The 20,243-nt window shown below is 37.1% G+C and overlaps 1 protein-coding gene and 1 non-coding gene across 2 annotated transcripts in view; both read right to left on the bottom strand.

The window, feature by feature from the left end:
• The window catches only part of LOC133528388 (myosin-I heavy chain), a 115,468-nt gene that overhangs the window by 35,547 nt on the left and 59,678 nt on the right, over positions 1-20,243 (bottom strand). Inside the window, exons 3-4 of the mRNA XM_061865763.1 lie at positions 2,082-2,203; positions 1,347-1,409 (exon numbers count right to left, since the gene is read on the bottom strand). Coding sequence (XP_061721747.1) covers positions 1,347-1,409; positions 2,082-2,198 — 180 coding nt within the window. The 5' untranslated portion in view covers positions 2,199-2,203. The remainder of the gene's footprint in view (positions 1-1,346; positions 1,410-2,081; positions 2,204-20,243) is intronic.
• Trnad-guc (transfer RNA aspartic acid (anticodon GUC)) lies at positions 12,977-13,049 on the bottom strand. The gene has a single exon. It is a non-coding gene; the product is annotated as a tRNA-Asp (tRNA).

Raw genomic sequence — 20,243 nt, 5'->3', positions numbered from 1 at the left:
GTTAGCATGCAAAATCTTTTGGGAAAACAGAGCGTTCACGTTTTCACGAATGCCAATGTAAGAAGGTAAAATGTGTCAACCCTGTTAATATAAGTTGACAAAATGTGATATGTGCATTTTTCAATCAATAGTAAAAGTATTGGGTACTTTTTAGTGTCATATACATAAACGGAAGGAATGAATGACATGGCTTAGCGTAACTCGCTTATTGAATGAGCGTCTTAATCAATGATTTCCTCTGATTGATTACGATGTGACGTATAATTTATCACTTTTTTATGAAGATCTTCATTGTTTCCGACCACAGCGCGTTACTTCCTAGAAAGTGAACGATTGTTTGCAAATTTTTCTATGAAAACAGGAAGTTTTAGCTCTAAAATTATTACATGAAAATGCATCGGCCAATATTGGTCTCTATGTAGAAAATTAATTACAAAATTGTCTGTCTCCTTTCATTTATTTATGATGCTCACAGTTATTGCATATTAAGTTTTTTATTTATTATTAATACTTTTTTTTGTCTGACATTGATATAATTTTATTTTTAATTGGTTTTAATGACATGCATATTGCGTCCGAGTATTGTACGCCAAAATCGTGGTGTAACCAAATACTAACCCTACCACCATTTATATTAACCACTCATATTGAAACAATAAATAATTTGTATTTGAAACAATTATATCATTTTCAGTTAAGTATCTAAACATATCTGTACCCCTAGTGTAACTTTGATCGACATCATAACGTGACGAACGCGTTTGCGTTAAGTCTCATTTTGTATAGGATTTTGAGGTTCCAAAACGTCCCGCTTGGCGCGCTCTTTCGAAATCCAATACAAAATGAGACTAAACGCAAACGCGTACGTCACGTTTGGAAATCGAATTTATTTACACTAGAGGTACTGATACCTACTCATATATAATTCGTAGGTACGTATGACACAATAAATAGGATTGGGAAAAGGAGGTAAACAATGTGATAGGGTAGTCACCGCGGCATCTACAGAATCATATCAGATTTCAACTAAATCCCACTACTGAATCTTGATAAAAGATTGGCGAGATGTGTATCGGTAAGACACATATAGTCATATAATCCAAGTTATACAAATGCTCGTCGTTTCATCGTTTGGCAATAGTCAACTTGTAAATCGATTTCGTTGTATTAACGATTTCAGTCTCCCTTACTAATTTGGTATTTTTATGTGCAGAAGCTTCCTGTTATCATAGTATTACTCACGACGATGACACAGCCTCTGGATTAACGGGTCTTACTCATCGGTAAGATTGCTGTATACCATTGATCGAAAATAAGTGTAATATTATTAGATAATAGGTGCTCACCGTTGTGTAACATCCCAGCTCCTTGTAGGGATTCACTGCGACTAGAATTGAACCTGTGTATGTCTGTAATATTCATTAAGCAAAATATACTATGTGCAAACAGTGCAAATTATACATAATCTTATTTTAAAATAACTCGTGTTTACGATGCTTGAAACATGCAAGGATGTGCCCTTGCATATTTAAATGAATATAATTCCAGCTGCAGTCATAAAAATACTTCGCAGTCCGTCGAAAATAACACAAAGTCATCGTGGGTACTCTCGCGTGAAGCAAAAGGTACGTTACGCTACAATTTTAAAAATACGGTGTTATAGATTTGGCCAAAGGCATGCAAATTGCAAATCCATTACTTGCCAATTAGATCAAAATAATCACTACGGTTTAGACAAATAAAATCGTTTTAGGAATAGTGTTTATTTATAGGCCGTGGAGATCTCAGTAAATCCAGTTCAAATATTATTTTTCAAATCAAAAGTTATTTTGGAAGTTATTTACATTCCTTTACATAGTCTAAACGCAAGGAAGTTGCAGTTTTGTTACTCGCATAAATACAGAATTCGATAACTCTTATCATTAAATTAGCTCAATGGCACCAAATATTCTAAATATTTGGTGCAAACAAAATAGAATGGCGATGAATTTAGCCCAGAAGTTGGACTAAATTCAATCGCAATATTAGAACTAAGCATATATACATATGGGAAGCTAAAGAAAATCTTGTAAAGAGGATACATATACAAGGTCGTGTTTGTAGCGGCGTTTGAGGTTGTCGTTTATGGCGTCTTCGGTGATCTGGGGCATCATCGTCATGTCGGGCACGCCCGGGCCCTCCACCTCCCGCTCCTCCATGATGGCTGCAACAACACAAACAAATGCATTGAATAAATGTCACTATAAAAAAAAAACTTTTGACATAAAATGGTTGTCGAAATACGACGAGAATTTTTAGTTTTTGAACTTGGAGTAGCTTTACTTTTATGGGGCTTAAACATACAAATGTAAAACATAGACTTTTTAGGGTTCCGTAGCCAAATGGCAAAAAACGGAACCCTTATAGATTCGTCATGTCCGTCTGTCTGTCCGATTCTGTCACAGCCACTTTTTTCCGAAACTATAAAAGCTATACTGTTCAAACTTGGTAAGTAGATGTATCCTATGAACCGCATTATGATGTTTACACAAAAATAGAAAAAAAAACGATAAATTTTGGGGGTTCCCCATACTTAGAACTGAAACTCAAAAAATCTTTTTTCATCAAACCCATACGTGTGGGGTATCTATGGATATAATTTTTTTCTAAAAATAGTTTGCGCGAGAGACACTTCCAAAGTGGTAAAATGTGTGTCCTAAGTGGTAAAATGTTGAACCAGATCTAGTAAGTAGATTTTTTTTAATACGTCATAAATGGTACGGAACCCTTCATGCGCGAGTCCGACTCGCACTTGGCCGCTTTTTTTAGCTTTAGGTCGTTTTTTAGCTTTAGGAAAATGAATAACTGCCTCAATGCTCAGAGCACGCAAACGGGTTGCGGCACTCACTGTACGACTGTACTGCTCTTAACGCCGGCGGGATTTTATCAAGCTCAGTGAATTTTAAACACGGTAAAGGTTACGTGAAAAAAAATGGTTCAGTGTTATATTATTTGACGATTATGTCTCCTATTGAAGTATGTACACTTGTTTTTCCTCATCCATTGCGCACTTGGCAACTTAAACCTTCTGGCACTGGCACCGTTCTGCAGCGATATGATGTTTTCTTTTACCGAAGAGCTAAGTATAATATAAATATAATCTTTATCTTTACCATATTAAACTATATTTCGCACATAAATTCCGAGAAAATAATACCCCGAATTGAGCTTATTTAGTCCTAGTAATAGTAAATGTGGCTACGCCATTGTGATAATTTCATACATTTTTAAAATTAATTTAAGTTTATTTAAATATCTCATACACACAACTAGAACGCACCTCTTATATATTTTATATATGGCAACATCCTTTGTCCTATACCCCCACCCTCACCTTAAACCGCCAGTGCAAAATAAAATCCCATCGCGCGCGCGCCCAAAAACTCGCACTCCTCTAATTAAAACTCAAAATACATGTGAAAAAATACTCCAAGAAGATCAGTGACATCACTTTTAACGCTGTGTATTGTGAACAACCAAATTTTCGTGTTTGTGGTGAAATACGAACTCAAAATTGGAGTCGGCGGGATATGAGCTATTCGAAGGTGAGTCCCTGCCCCTCCAAGTCTGGTCCTTCGAATCCTGATCCTTCCTATATAAATTTCTCATTATCTCATACATATTTATATTATTTACACACTCAAAAATATAATTTACACGCATATTTGTTAAAAACCCGCAACGTGCCAACATACTTTAATTGATTCGCATCACGCTTATTTCATTTTATTTCGCAACTAGTTATCATTAAATACCAGTTATTTTACTCATTCTTTAAGATTTAAAGCATATTTTTGGTAGATTCCGTATATTTCACATAGTCTATCGTAAAAATTTGTTCGCCGCTCGAGCCATTTATATTTCCCTACCCGCCATATCACTTTAGATACGCGCCGCGCACAGTTCGTCGATATATTTTATTTTACGACAAAACTTTCATTTTAAAACTTAACGCAAATTACGCATAACTCATTATTAATTAACTCATCGCCAATATGCCGGGAAACAAGAAATCGAAAGAGGGTTCAAGCGACGAAGATGTCATGATTAGATTTTTGGAACATAAAAAACAATTTATATTTCAAATGATCCAAGAAGTCTATAACTTAAGCTTGAAGGTTTCCGACGATGTCACTCGCACACAATTCTTAGCTAGGGCTCAATCCGCTGATAAAACGCGTTCAGATTATATTGAAACGGTAGATAAACTTATGATTGAGCAACTCAAAGAAAATCCTGAGGCTCTGCCGAATTATAGTATTTTAAATACATTCGACGAATTATATTGTTACATAAAACAAAAAGAAACTACACTGAGGCAAGAGCTTGAGGACCAAAAGAAAAATAATAACTTAAATACTAAGTTACCCCCGCTTCAACTCATAGGTTTCGATGGTACTCCTACTAAGTGGCCAGTATTCTATGAAAATTTCCGCAGTGTCATACACACTAATACTCGCTTAACAAGTGCTGAAAAGGTCCAGTACCTAATAGGATGTCTCTTCGGCAAAGCACTAAATGTTTGTTCTGGAATAACCGCTACCTCTGAAAACTATGACATCATATGGCAAGCTCTTCTAGCAAAATACCAAGATACTAGGGTACAGGCTTCTATATATCTAGACCAAATGTTACAACAAAAGACCGGACAGTCGGTCGATAATATGTTCGATAATTTTTGTTCCGCTGAAGCAGCATTGCAGCGCTTGAAAATTGATAATTTATCAGATTTTATTATAACTCACGTTGCCTTAAGCAAATTGGATAAATCTATGATTGACCTATTCGAACAGGCTCATAGACACATCGACATTCCTAAATTTAGTGATTTAAAGAAATTTCTAACTGAACAGAGTAAACTCCAAGTACTCCACACGCCGTCTCGCTCTCAAACTTATAATAATAATACTCGCGCTCAGATTACTAACAAACCCGCACCGCAAATTAATAAAATAAAAACATTCTGTACCCAAGTTACAGTTCCGCAACCTCAAACTTCTAGCAAGTCAAATAACTCTGACATTGTCACTCAATCTCGATCATGCAAAGTGTGCAATTCTCAACTCTCTCACCCGCTATTTAAATGTGAATATTTCTTAAAACAAAACACTCAAACGCGCAACGACTTAGTTCGTCAACACACATTTTGCATAAACTGTTTAGGTTTTCATCATATTAGTACATGTAAATCAACAAACAGGTGTTCGATTTGCAATAAGAAACATCATTCTTTATTACATTATGAGACCCAAACAAATACAACGCATTTCCCGCATTCAGCAAATGATAACAATAATAACAACTCCGCTGGCGCGCGCGCTGCCGCAGCGCCGCTGTCCAGCAATCTTCCGTCTCTGTCTCACCCGCCGCGTCAGCCGCGCTCGCCTACGGCGAGTGCCGCTCGCACGCACGACGGCGGCCAGACAAATGCTCAGGCGAATAACGATAGCAACCTCGCGTTGTCGGTTACCATTCCCGCAAATCCTCGAAAATCAAAGAGTGACACGTTAGTTTTATGCCCGACCGCATCTGTTAACGTTTATAGTAATAATCAAACACATCGCCTCCGCGTATTTTTGGATACGGGAGCGGCTACTAATTTCATAACTAAGGCTTGCTGTGAACGCTTAAATTTAAAAATAAATCCCGCACCCGCTATTATTAATGGCATAGGAAAAATTAAAGACCGCACGTTCGGAATAACGCAACTTACAATACATTCTCGATTCGACTCACGCTGTTCCTATACCATTTGCTGTCGCGTTATGGATCAAATAACGGACATTTTACCTAGCGCCGAGCTAGAATCCACGCAATTAAATCACCTTCAAGGTTTGCCGATGGCCGATGACGAATATTATTTACCGGGTGAAATTGATTGTTTGATAGGCAATGAATTGTTCCCCACGTTACTCGGACCGCGTAAAGTCACCTCACCGACCTCCTCGGTTGTAGGTATCGAGACTACTCTCGGATACATCGCCGGAGGAAGGGCGCATTGTTTTCCTCATTCACTCGAAAATGATACCCGCTCATTAAATTCTCACAACTCTGAAAAAACGTTATTTTGTCAAACTGAGGATTTCTGTCTCGATCAATTAACGCAACGCTTTTGGGAAATTGAAAATGTCCCAGAAAAAACCCATTTTAGTCCAGATGACGAAGCATGTGAAAAGTTTTTTCAGTCAACTTATACGCGCGATGACGACGGTACCTACACCGTTGCTCTCCCTTTCAAACACTCACCTGCCGAATTAGGATCGTCTTATTCTGCAGCGAAGCACCGCTTATTAAATTTAGAAAAGAAACTCGACTCAAACGGATTACGGTCTGATTATAACGCAACTATTCAAACTTGCATAAATCAAGGTTATTTAACAAAAGTTCCGAACAATTTTCTAAACACTGATTCTTATTACATACCGCATAGGGCCGTTTATCGTCCCGACAAAGAAACTTCAAAGACGCGTATTGTACTGAACGCTGGTTGTAAAACTACGTCAGGAAAATCTCTTAATGATTTACTTTATATAGGCCCAGTTCTACAAAATAATATTTTCGAATTGCTTTTAAATCTCCGGATGTTTTCAATTGCAATATCCGCAGATATAGAGAAAATGTATTTTCAAGTGAGACTTTCTCCTGATCACCACTCATTCCAAAGAATTTTATTTAGATTTGACACAAACTCACCAATTGAAATATATCAATTTAATAGGGTCTGTTTCGGCGTTTCCAGTTCGCCATATTTAGCTTTGCGTGTCGTGCGACAACTTGCCGCAGATAGTCGTGATTCGTACCCGCTCGCCGCTTATGAAGCTGAAAACCATATGTACGTTGACGATTATGTTAGCTCCGTCGATAACGTTGATACGGCAGAAAAAATATATAAAGAGATGACTGCTATGTTCAAATCGGGAGGTTTCAATTTAGTCAAATGGATTTCAAATGATACTCAACTCATGTCGCGCATTCCATCCGCACAAAAAAGCCCTCTTGCTGTCAAATTTGACGACGACCCCAACGCTGATACTAAAATCGTAGGTATGCAATGGCAGCCTACTGACGATAACTTTCATTTTAAAACAAACATAGATTTTCCAGAAACTTGTACTAAACGCACGATTTTATCTGTCACCGCGCGCTTGTTTGACCCGCTAGGTCTAATTAGCCCGGTCGTAGCTTATATGAAATTACTCATTCAAGAATGTTTTAAACTTCAACTTCACTGGGACGATGAAGTGCCCGATTTCATTGTCTCCAAATGGAAACAGTTCCACCAGGAGCTTTCGCACTTATCAGAAATTAAAATACCGCGCCATATTGGCATAACGTCCACAAATAAAATAACTTTAATCGGATTTGCCGACGCTAGTCAGCAGTGCTATGGGGCAGCGATCTACATACGCGTAGATTCAGATGAAAACTCAGCCGCGCATTCAGTAAAATTACTAACCGCTAAATCCAAAGTTTCCAATCCTAATAAAACCCTCGCTCGCTTAGAACTCTGCGCCGCTGTGTTACTCGCAAAATTAATAAATTCTGTTCGCGACGTCCTAAGTAAACGCTGCACTATAAATAAAATATACGCTTTTTCAGACGCCACTGTAACACTTACATGGATTCATTCACCCGCTTATAAATTTCACACATTTGTAGCTAATCGTATCGCTCAAATAAATGAATACTTACCCGCTTCACACTGGTTTCACGTTCGTGGCGTAGAGAACCCTGCAGATATTGTTTCGCGACCTGTAACGCCAATAGGATTAAAAAACAACTCACTCTGGTTCCACGGCCCGCAATGGCTGTCCGCTCCGATTAATACCTGGCCTATAAAGGAATTTAAAATAAATCATAATAAACAGGAAGATTTACAAGAAATTAAAATTACATCGCTTCCCGCGCAAACTTTATCTACGGCCGAACCTACTCACCCAATTCATGACCTCGCTTTAAGATGTTCGACGTGGACTAAATTAATTCGCTCACTCGTATACGCATTTCGTTTTGTAAAACTCCTCAACTCTCAAGGTTCCATAACTCCAAATGACTTAGAATATGCAGAATGCCGCGTATTACGCTACGAACAAGCAACATACTTCTCTCGCGAGCTTGATGCTATTAAAAATAACAAATTAATTCCTAGTAAATCAGTTCTAAAACTGCGTCCATTTATTGACGACCAAGGTCTCCTAAGAGTAGGAGGTAGACTCACTCATTCTCAATTAAGTTTTGATCAAAAACATCAAATACTATTATCCTCAAAAGGCAGAGTAGTATCGCTTCTAGTAGATTATTATCACTCGTCGAACCTTCACACCGGTCCCGCCTTAGTACTAGCATTAATTAGGCAAAAATATTGGATCTTATCTGCTCGAAATTTAATTCGTCAAAGAGTGCACAAATGCAACTCATGTTTTAAACTCAAACCATTGTCTACGCAACCACCGATGGGTGATCTTCCCCCCATTCGAGTCTCTCAAGTAAAAGCATTCGTACACACGGCTGTCGATTACGGCGGACCGTTTTATATCACTCATATACGCCGTCGCGGAGTTAAAAGCCATAAGGCTTATATCTGTTTGTTTGTTTGTTTGTTTGACAACAAAAGCCATCCATTTAGAATTGGTCTCCGATCTGAGCACGGACTTATTTCTTGCCGCTTTTAAACGTTTCATTTCACGCAGAGGTCCGGTTTCGATTTTATATAGTGACGGAGGTACAAATTTTATTGGAGCAAAACACAAACTAAACGAAATTTACCCACTGATACAGTCAACCGATTATACTAAATATTTAAGTAATTATCTAGCGCAACATAAAATTACATTTCAACATAGTCCACCTTATGGTCCGCACTTTAACGGTTTGAGCGAAACTAATGTTAAATCCGTAAAAACTCACTTATATAAAACTATAGGAAATCAAATTTTAACCTATGAAGAATTCAATTCGGTTTTGGTCCAAATTGAAGGGCTGCTTAATAGTCGTCCGATTTGCGTCCTATCATCGGATCCTACTGATCCAACCGCATTATCGCCAAGTCATTTTTTAAATATCACTCCACTCAAGTTTTTACCCGCGGAAAAAGTTGATACTAATATCTCAAATAATATGTTAACTCGCTATCAACTTTTAAATAAAATTGTCCAAAGTTATTGGAACCGTTTCAGCACGGAATATCTCACTTCCCTTCAACAACGCGATAAATGGAATTCACCCTCCAAACCTGTGAGTGTGGGAACAATTGTTGTCATTAAAGATGATCACGCTCATCCTATGTTCTGGCCTCTCGCTGTTGTCTCAGAGGTTTTCCCAGGAAAAGATAATATAATTCGCGTCGCAAAAGTGACTACTAATTCAGGAACTTATGTCCGTCCTGTAACTCGGCTCTGCCCGTTACCTACGCAATAATTAAATTTAACATAGTACAAACTTATTAAAAAAAAAAAAACTCTTCTTTAGCAGTAGTATCTACCTATATTAACAGTTTTTATCTCAACGCAATGTAGAGGAAACCTCTAGGCGCCCCGAAGTTGGCTACGCCATTGTGATAATTTCATACATTTTTAAAATTAATTTAAGTTTATTTAAATATCTCATACACACAACTAGAACGCACCTCTTATATATTTTATATATGGCAACATCCTTTGTCCTATACCCCCACCCTCACCTTAAACCGCCAGTGCAAAATAAAATCCCATCGCGCGCGCGCCCAAAAACTCGCACTCCTCTAATTAAAACTCAAAATACATGTGAAAAAATACTCCAAGAAGATCAGTGACATCACTTTTAACGCTGTGTATTGTGAACAACCAAATTTTCGTGTTTGTGGTGAAATACGAACTCAAAATTGGAGTCGGCGGGATATGAGCTATTCGAAGGTGAGTCCCTGCCCCTCCAAAATGTATTAATATTATATTTTAACAGTTAAAAATATAAAGCAAATCGATTCGGCACGGTATGATTGATGGATTATAAATAATTCACGTGACGCACACCCCATAGCAAAGATGACAGATGGGTTCAGTCTTCAAAAAGGGTAAGTAATAAGTATACCCTCAGGCAAAAATATACGGAAGAAAATGGCCACACGAATAATTTTACACGTAAGGGAAGGTTCACAGCAAAGTTTAGCATTCAAATACTGACTGATGTAAATAAAGTCACATCAAGAGCAATGAAAACGACCCATTAAAAGCAACCCTTGAGTATATACGAATTAAAACTTAACATCATATGCAGTTAACTCATAATTAATCGTAGAAACCGTGACCGTGAAACACGTAATTATCTTACAAAATCGCTTCTTGTTAACACGTACTCGTTTTGATAATTGTAGCTAGTTAAACATTTATTTTAAAGCGTTCTACTCAAAGCGAATGTAATTTAAGAGATGTAATTGACTTCCTTCTTAGAATTGGAGAAACGAAACGTCGCAGTGAAGATGTTTTGAATAACGAGTGAAAACGGTACTCAAGATCACCCCTAGCAAGGAAATAAACAAACAAGATGTTCGAAATGTAATTCCCGGGCAAGTATCAGGGCTCAATTTACATCGATCTTGGCTGACTTCTCGCCCTCCGGCACCCTTGCACTGGGGAGCCATGAGATATGATTTTATACCACTGATCGACCGTTAAACGATTTTATTATATTTATCGCGTGCCCATGATCGCCCAAATAGTCTCGCTAACACGTATTTGAAGTGGTTTTTATCACTCTCTTTCACAGTACTTTGTCATCTTAAATGCAAAATCAAGCGGGTCAGTTAGATATTAGTTGACCTAGTCTTTTACATTAGGAAGAAATCGCCATCGCCTTTCTTTTAGATGTTTAGGCAAAATCTATTCGTGTCTGTTTATGAATTAATAAGCAAAGATGACAAGAAAAAAAATCATCTAATCGGGTTGACACACGCAGGCCTTTCTACTATGGTCGTTAAATGGGTAACATGAAATAGGGTCCAAGGGCTTCTTGGCACTAATTGTCGATTGCAGGCCGCGGCCGTGTCGCGGTTGACCACAATGGTTGGAATTTAGTTCGGTCGTTTAGTTTTGTGTTTAGTAATTGAGTAGTTTTAAACTTCGGGGAGACAACGATATTCAATTAAAATGAACTCTAGTAGAATGACCATCTTAACTAAAGTAGTTTAACTGTTTCTCGAAAGTATGTTATGCATCTAAGCGATTCCTATTGCTCCGCTTGGGTGGAAACCCAGTGAATTTGGAAGGTACAGCACCCTTGCCGCATTTACGCACGCTCGACTGACTCCTGTTTTTAAATCATACTCGTACAGCTGTTATGAATATTTGGACACGCAATACTGACGTTACATTATGACGTCATTTAGTAATTCATCGCGATTTTATCTTGAATTGAGATATGTTCGCAATTTTTTTATTACTATACACCGTGTTTTTATTGAATTCCGTTAGTTTCGGAGTATCGGTAAGTACGTTTAAAGAAATTAAATGGCATTGTTCATTAAAAAAATATATGTATATTAAATATTTTTTGATAAAAATTTTATTTTTATAAAAAGTAATTAAATGTTGCATATAGCTTTGTTGTAACACGGGCATTACATTTAACTCAACCTTCTTCTTCCTCGCGTTGTCCCGGCATTTTGCCACGACTCATGGGAGCCTGGGGTCCGCTTGACAACTAATCCCAAGATTTGGCGTAGGCACTAGTTTTTACGAAAGCGACTGCCATCTGACCTTCCAACCCAGAGGGTAAACTAGGCCTTGTTGGGATTAGTCCGGTTTCCTAACGATGTTTTCCTTCACCGAAAAGCGACTGGTAAATATCGAATGATATTTCGTACATAAGTTCCGAAAAACTCATTGGTACGAGCCGGGGTTTGAACCCGCGACCTCCGGCTTGCAAGTCGCACGCTCTTACCGCTAGGCCACCAGCGCTTTCATACATACATTTAACATTTAACTCAACCAAACAATTGAAAACTGCGACATGTCACTGCCATTTCGAACATCGATTGTTGGAAATAGTATAGTAGTATAGTATTAATAGCAAATGTATAAACTCGTACTAAACAGTAATCAATATGTAAACACGCTCTAAGGCTAGAGTACACGCTCGTAAGGGCCTTATCAGATAAAAAATAGTTAGAATACCGGTGTCTTTGAGAATGTTACTTAATTTAAGCTCAGGGATGCACCCTTGAAATTAACAAAAAAAAAGTAGTAAGTACACACTAAAGTAGTATATATTTACTTAGCATTAAATTTTTAAAATGATTAGAGCTGATTTAGACGGCACGCGAACTCGCATGCGATTTTAGTTACATTGCGGATTATTGAGGTTACAACCATTTCGGCTAACCGGTCAAATGCCGCAATGTAATGAAACTCGCATGCAAGTTCTCGTACCGTCTAAATGAGCCCTTAGACATTTAATTGCGTCTAAACTTCATAAATACTATACAAGCTAATCATCGTTTGATAATCGCAGAGAGGACCTTTCAAAATGTGTCTAAATGGTGGTCACCCCTCGATTTGTTCCAGAAATCGGCGCCCGGCTTTTGTCTAATTTTCCCCGTTAAGACGTTGAAATAATATGATATGGTCTGACTTGACTTAATGATAATAATGATGTTTCAAAAATTAAACGGGGAGCTCACATAGGAGAATAAGGGCTATAATTTTATTCTGGAAGTAACACTCGTACACTAAAGTGATTTATTATTTGTAGTAATTTGTTGTTTTGACAAGTCCAAAAACGGTAATGAAAATTCATTTGTTAATAAAGTATTATATTTATAGTTACCGTACACATTACCTACACATATAATACCCAGGTAGACCCTAAATCCTTAGAAGTAAATCCTAGGTTCATTTTTAACAAGCAGTAACGCCTGCGAACGATGCTATTAAGCTTAGAATAAATTTAAGAGTGGAAAAAATATTGCCTTGGGTGAGACTTGAACTCATGGTCTCTGGATCGACACTCCAGCGCTCTGCCGACTGAGCTACCAAAACCTCATCCATAGCCAGCGAATCTTTCCACTATATGGGTTTAGGGGACCCTAGCGACATCTACCGTAAGAGCGTTAAACTTCCTAATCCAAAAAGCGTTACTTCTTAGTTTTTTTTTTTCACTTTTAAATTTATTCCAAGCTTAAATCCTAGGTCTTCCTATCTGACCCCACTATTTCGCCTTTACTCCATAGTTCATCGCCCGCCGTCCCTGAGATAATCAAATAGATAAAACGTCTTAACGAGTCCTAAGAGCTACGAGACGGATGTTTCCCACTCCCACTCGTTACTACAATCAGATTCGCTTCACACAGGCGCTGTCGCTTGCATAAACTGTACTGTTAAAGGCATAATATTCGCGAGAGATGAGAGTAAATAGTCTTTGGATGTTATTCCACTTGCTTTTCCAGCGGACGTAAACCTTACGCAAAGCAACAAGTATCAATGCATTTCCTAAATGTTAGGGATTTAAGGTAGCAGTTACACGGGTTAACCTAATCGTTCGACTTTCCTAAGCAATGAGAATACAGAGCCTTGAGGCAGGACGCTCCCGGTCAAGTTATCGGGCGGAAATGTCACTTGGGCTGACGTGAGCTACGTCACTTCGCGCCCTCGCGGTTCGATGCAGTATCAGGAAAGATTAATCACAATTGATTTAATAGTAAGTAACTGTTCAAACATGTGCGAATTGTGCGATAATAACCAGTGGGTTAGATCAGTTTGAAGGACGAGTCATAGCGAGACGTAATGTAGTGGCGCGTTACAAGCTTAATGTTTTCGTCTGGTTTATTATCGTATGTTGATGATTAGATTTTTTCCATATTTTATTACATAACAATGGAAATTACTCGATCAGTAAGTGTCAGTGCTGATCAGCTCCTACGATTAGTTTAAAATTTGTCAATTTAAAAAGAGCACCTTTTGTCAACACTCCCTTGTTGATGACGAAGAATATTTACTGTTGAAGAGTAATGAAATGTGTTTAAACGGTTAAAAAAGCCATTCGTTAAAGTTATTGACAACTATAAAAAAAATTGTGTACACAATAACACAGGGCTAAGAGGCTGCAATGCGTACTATAGTTGTTATAGCAATAAAGTCGTCTGTATCCTATTTATTACATTGATCACTGTACCGATGTTACCCAGACTGCCTATAATTGGCACTCCAGCGAGGTGAAGCCCAAAAAGGCAAAACTGGATATAATTAATAGCGTCTGTCACAACTTCCCGTACGTAAAAAGGAGAGCTACTTTATTTCTGTAACACGTTGATCTATTTCCACGTACTAATATAGCATCGTTGAGTACAATGAGGATAAATCCTTGAAAGAGAAACAAGACAGTAAAAATATTTATCTTCAATAAAGAGAATGAATTCTGTATTTACCTTCGCAAATATTTGCCTATTTGGTCTGTTTTTAAGGAGCTTATGATTACCAAGGAAGTATATTACATAGAAGTATGGCTTATATTGTAATGAAACGACTCGACGTAATGAGCCTATTATTTGACACTTAACATGCCTTGTTTATTTTTTTTAAAGGCTGAAATAAAGAAGTTACTGCCTAGAACATACACCCTTTTATTACCTATCTGATTAAAAAAACGCAATTAATGTGTTATAATTAAATTGTTTCTAAAAGCTCGGATAGGTACAAACATTACCAACACTACACAAATAGAGCAAGATAAAATATAACAAGTGGCCCCTAGAGCATATCCATTAGTCATTACTATACGTATTTTATATACCTATATGTAAATAGCATTGCGCCTTATCTTGTCGCAGGCATGCAGTTAATTGTTCTTCGCGACAAAGGAATCTTGAACGTGTATCTTTATTACAAAACACCTGGCAGTCTCAAATCGATTTACAAATAATAGTAATTGAATTAAATCGAACGCGTACCTTCATTCAATTGAAGCGGCGCCGTGTTTATCGATTATGTTTATGGTAAACAAATGAATAGGAGCTTATTCAATTCAAGCTCCTATAGGCCTAAGGGGATTGGATACGCACTGCTTTCTTGGTGGGCCGTTTATAATTTCTGTCATTAGTCAGTGTGACGTTGCTGGGGTGATAATGCAGGACAGTCGTCTCGTCTGTTACAACTTCTTAAAGGTTGAAACATATATTTCGGGGCTTTATATTTATTAAATACTTACCTACAATCTCGATGCAACCCGCAAATATGCCGCATTGTTTTATACTGTTATATTCATAACTAGAAACTAATTTGCAGTATTTTTTACTTTCGAATAGTGAACTATTTAGTGTATTTGGGAGTCAAATCAGAAAAACGGGGACACGAAATGAAGAAACCTAATCCATTTTAACGAATGGACCCCTCATAATAACAATCATAGTAAATTGTCATCATGACAGTCATTATTGTTGACGCTAAGTCATTATGGAGCAAATTGAAATAATAGAGCCGGTCGTTAATCGCTAGTTTTGGGGTGAAGCGCGTGTCAAGTTAATGCCATTCACCAGGACACCACAGTAGCGTTGGACGGTATACAATACTGTCGTCCTGGCGCGACGTTCAAAAGAGTCCCGTAGAGTTGTACTGTGGTTCAAGTGATAAACGACAGCGAAATCACTGTAAGTATTGCATGTTATTTTTTTTTATGGTAGAGGAGGCAAACGAGCAGACGGATCACCTGATGGTAAGCGATTACCGCCGTCCATGGACACCTGCAACACCAGAGGGGTTGTAAGTGCGTTGCCGGCCTTTAAGATGGGAGTACGCTCTTTATATATCTTTATTTATCGCTGTTAGGTTACAAGTAGTTATAACTGTTTAGTGTATTAGATCTTCTTACTTTCTTTTTTTGTTTACTAATGTGGTGCTGTTTGTAGATGGTTTTTCAATAAACGTTTTTCTATTCAATTCGATTCTTTAAATCTAAATTTCGGTTAGGTTTAACTAGTTTAAATTTTTAGGATGTAATTCGTGACAAGTTCCTCGAATACTTCTTAATTGCTTAATAATTATAAATTTGCCCCGTTTTGTTTTGTTTTTTTACTCCTGGTAAACAATAGCTAAGCAAAACATAAGAAATGTGAATTCCAGAGAATTCTACAAGTGTTCTCATTATCAATATCAGCTCGGACAGATCATCACACATTTGTAACTGGGAAATGGAGCAAGATGTTTTAAAGTCGTGTGTTATACTATAAATTTATAGTATGTTTTATAGTAGTTTATGTGACTGCTACATAATAAAAGACATTAAAATACACGACCCAAATTACAGTCTCCGTTGGGGCATCGTTGCCAAATCGTTGCTCTCTTGGCGGAACTCACGGATATATGGTGGCCTCACCGAAATATTTTTATCGCTTATTTTACACGAAACTTTTGATTAGCTTTATGAGATATTTGACCTTGAAAACAACAAAACATATTCATTTTGTACTTTAAACTAATTAAAAGATAAACTATACGTCAAATGGCGGCAAATGAAAACTTTTTTCACACATGTAGGTTTTTTTTAATTCATAGACAAACTAGAGTCGGGGGCCTATTTCCGTATCATTCGATACAAACTAACATGCGAGATATGTCAAAATTGTATGCAATTGACATTTCATTTCGAACAAAAAGGCATCTCGACTGATATTAGAATAGAGGTCAAATCGAATTGCTTTTTTTTTTCAGAGATGTTCCAAATTTGAATGCATAACCAAATCGATTTTGATGTATTAGTTATGAAGCAATAACTACATTATCACAGATAAGAAATTAGTTGAAACAAAACAGTTTATCGTAATGTTGGCCATAATTTACGGATTTTGAAGGCATCATAGAGGGTTTATGATATGTGTGTAGATAAAATAATTTAAAAATTATATTCATTGTCGGAACCCACACATGTCCAAAGGTTTGCGGCATTTTTCTATTACCGTATTTGTTTTTGCGATACACGTCATATTAATTATCGTCTAAGTTCCAGTACCCGTATCACATGAGTGATAAATAGATTTTATTTGGTGTTAATCATACAGTGTCCGTTACATTAAGTTACATATTAAGTTCATATCTTAATTACAAAATTATCATAAATTAAAATACAATGTCAATAAATTGTTAAGTAAAGATTAATGTCAACGATTTTAAAATTCTAATGTATTAGGAAATCAATAAAATATAATTCAAATTAACCACTTACAATTAAGTATAAGTAATATAAATAATCACAAATATCACAATTACATTAGATAAACGTGAATAAAGATCACAATACGCTATATTATATTAAGTTTTCTGTGGGATTGTTAATTTTAATATATATCACTGAAATAATCCGATGTAATACCGTTATTCAAATAAATAAAATAGGAAGTTGCCTCTAGCTTAACCCCCAGCGCTAGGTGTAGGAGGGAGGCGCCGGGCGGCGTCGCCCACGGTCCCTAGCAACTTTTGTACTCGTGACCTCCAAGGACCACCTTTCCCTTTAGATTTAAATGGGTCGTCACGCCGCCCGTTTCTTATCTGATTACACTTACAACTATCATCCGATTATTTTAACTCATTTAGAAGGGGAACTCTGTAAAATTTTTGAGGCAGCGAGGTAGAGTCTAACCAAGACTGATTCAATTTGTTTGGCCTCGGTATTTAGGGTTCCGTAGCCAAAATGGCTAGATGGAATCCTTATAGTCGCGTTATGTCCGTCTTTCCATAGTGTCCGTATGTCACAGCCATTTTACTCGGAAACAAGATATATTTTAAAGAAATTTGGAGCGTAGGTTAGGTACGTATATTTTGTGAGCCGCTACATAGAAGATATACTCGTAATTTAAAAAACTCATGTAACTCAATCCAATTGTTTATTTAGTTCTAATCAGGAAATCCATGTAGTACTAATACTACACATAAAAACACCTTTAGTTATAGTTACTAATAACTAAAGGTGTTTTTAAGTTAAATCAACGTGTAACGCAACATTCCATTGGTCCTTAAAAATAACGGGGTCCGACACGCACTTGGTCGGTATTTAGCATTTCGCCAGTTTCTAGTCGGTTTAAAATACCGTCGAGATGGTAATATTTAGTTTATCATATCAAAAGCCCTTCTATGAGAAAATTAATCTGTGGGCGTCAATAGACTATTTAACATCAATAAAGTTGGTAAACGGTCATAGCAGCGCGTGGAGGATTGGTAATCAAATATAATAAAAAAAAACTGTGTAACATAACATTTACTTTACGACAGAAAAAATGGATGGAATGGTTGTGGGCGGACTAGACTGGTGACATTGCCTAGGATAAAAATAAATTTCTAGAACCTGTATGGCTGTGAGCTCAGGTTCAGCGTGGATGTATGATCAACGCATCAAGGAAAATAAGTCTTTACTTGTAATTCGTTTCGTTTCGCTATTTACTTCAGCCCACGGGGCGTGTTTATAATCTGGCAGGATCTAAATAAAACTAACTGATGCGGAATAAATATGTTCCAAATAAATTGTAGTTGTTGAATTGCAAAACCAGCCCCATTAATAAAAACGTTCTATGGCGACTTTCAAGAGCTTCAAAACAAGAGCTACATAACACTTGACCCTACTCATAGTGTTGTGTTCCTGCCGGTGAGTAAGGTTGCCAGAGCTCAACGAGGGGGGTGGGGTTAGGGTCGGCAACGCGCATGTAACTCCTCTGGAGTTGCAGGTGTACATAGGCTACGGACACTGCTTACCATCAGGCAGGCCGTATGCTTGTTTGCCACCGACATAGTATTTAAAAAAAAAAAAAAAACATTCCCAAGAAAATATTAAGTTCCGTGGAAAACTTTAATACCCGAAGCCAGTGGGCAAATGCCTTGTGCGTAATTAAGTTTTCGAAGTTAAAAGTTATTCAACAATTCGCTGAAAGTTGTGCAAGTTTTCCTTACATAAGCTCAGCATATTAAGGCCACAAGCAAAATAACTAATAAGCACTTGATGTAATTTAAGCCAGTTTAATCGCGAAGCCTTTGGCAAGTTAATTGCTATTTGGATGAGACCCTTCTGGAGGGGGATTACAGCGAATGAAGTGTGAAAACATCTCATGAAAACTGAAATTCCAAAGCAGTGTTAGCGACTCTGTAAGTGTATGTTTTCTTAACCGCATATAATAACTCAATGTGATTTTATATTTTTGTATATTAAGAGGCAATCTTCATGAAATAATTTGCAAAACTGCTATAAATGAATAGGCAATGTTTGCGGTATTTACCTACGTTTGGTAATGAATATTATCGTGTTTGTATATTGACCCCTATAAAGAATTTTATTACTGGTATGCGACAAATTGGGGCAATGACACTGCAAAACCGAATAATTTACACTAACACGCAGGGCCCGACAACGAATATAAGTATATAGAAAGAGTGTAATTCGGACGATTAGGTACTACCCGTTCTACATAGCTATATTAAACCTATTTCTTAGATTAACTAATGTGCGAACAGGAAGATCAGGAAGATTTTTACATTATTACATTGCTCAAAGGCTCGACATTTTTATTTTCATTTTCATACATCCTGTGAATAGTTGATGCTATCCTTTAACTCTTATACCACAAGTGTCACAAACTGGCGTACGTGATGCGCCTACCGAATCATCTTCGGAATATTTTATTTTGGAAAGCAGATCGATATTTAATACACCTTTGTATTGAAAAAGTACTCAACATATTATACGTGTCTAATAATAATTTGATGGATGTTTGCGTTCCGGTCCCAAATGTGAATCCCAGCTACTAACAGTTTACCTAGTCGGTTCAAGATCTTTTCGATAAGGCTTCTTCAATTTTGTGAATCAATAAGCTCTCACATTTATTTTCATTTCGGGCCTTCGTTTCGCTTTTATAATCATTATTCGTGTTATATGTTCCTCGTAATGGATCTTGTTTGTTAGAAGGACGCGATCTAATTTTCTAACCTGACTCCTCATCGGTCGAAGATTACCCATGTAAACCGTAATGAACGAAAATTAAAACTGGCTTGATTGTTTAGGGAATTGGAAGTTATTAACATCCAAGGACTTTTGAGATATTCACAGATTGAAATTATGTGAAGGGTATCAAGGGGGATTTTAGGAGCTAATAGAATAAGAAAGCTTTGTTTACAGATCGTGTGTTATAATACTCATGATATTTTTGGTTTGTATATCACACAAATTCATACGTAGATGACGTTGCTAACTTTTATTTACAG

Source organism: Cydia pomonella, chromosome 19 (genome assembly GCF_033807575.1).
Source record: "Cydia pomonella isolate Wapato2018A chromosome 19, ilCydPomo1, whole genome shotgun sequence".
Lineage (NCBI taxonomy): Eukaryota > Metazoa > Arthropoda > Insecta > Lepidoptera > Tortricidae > Cydia > Cydia pomonella.
Note: the sequence above shows the minus strand (reverse complement) of the source record. Positions and strands in the feature narration are given on the sequence as shown.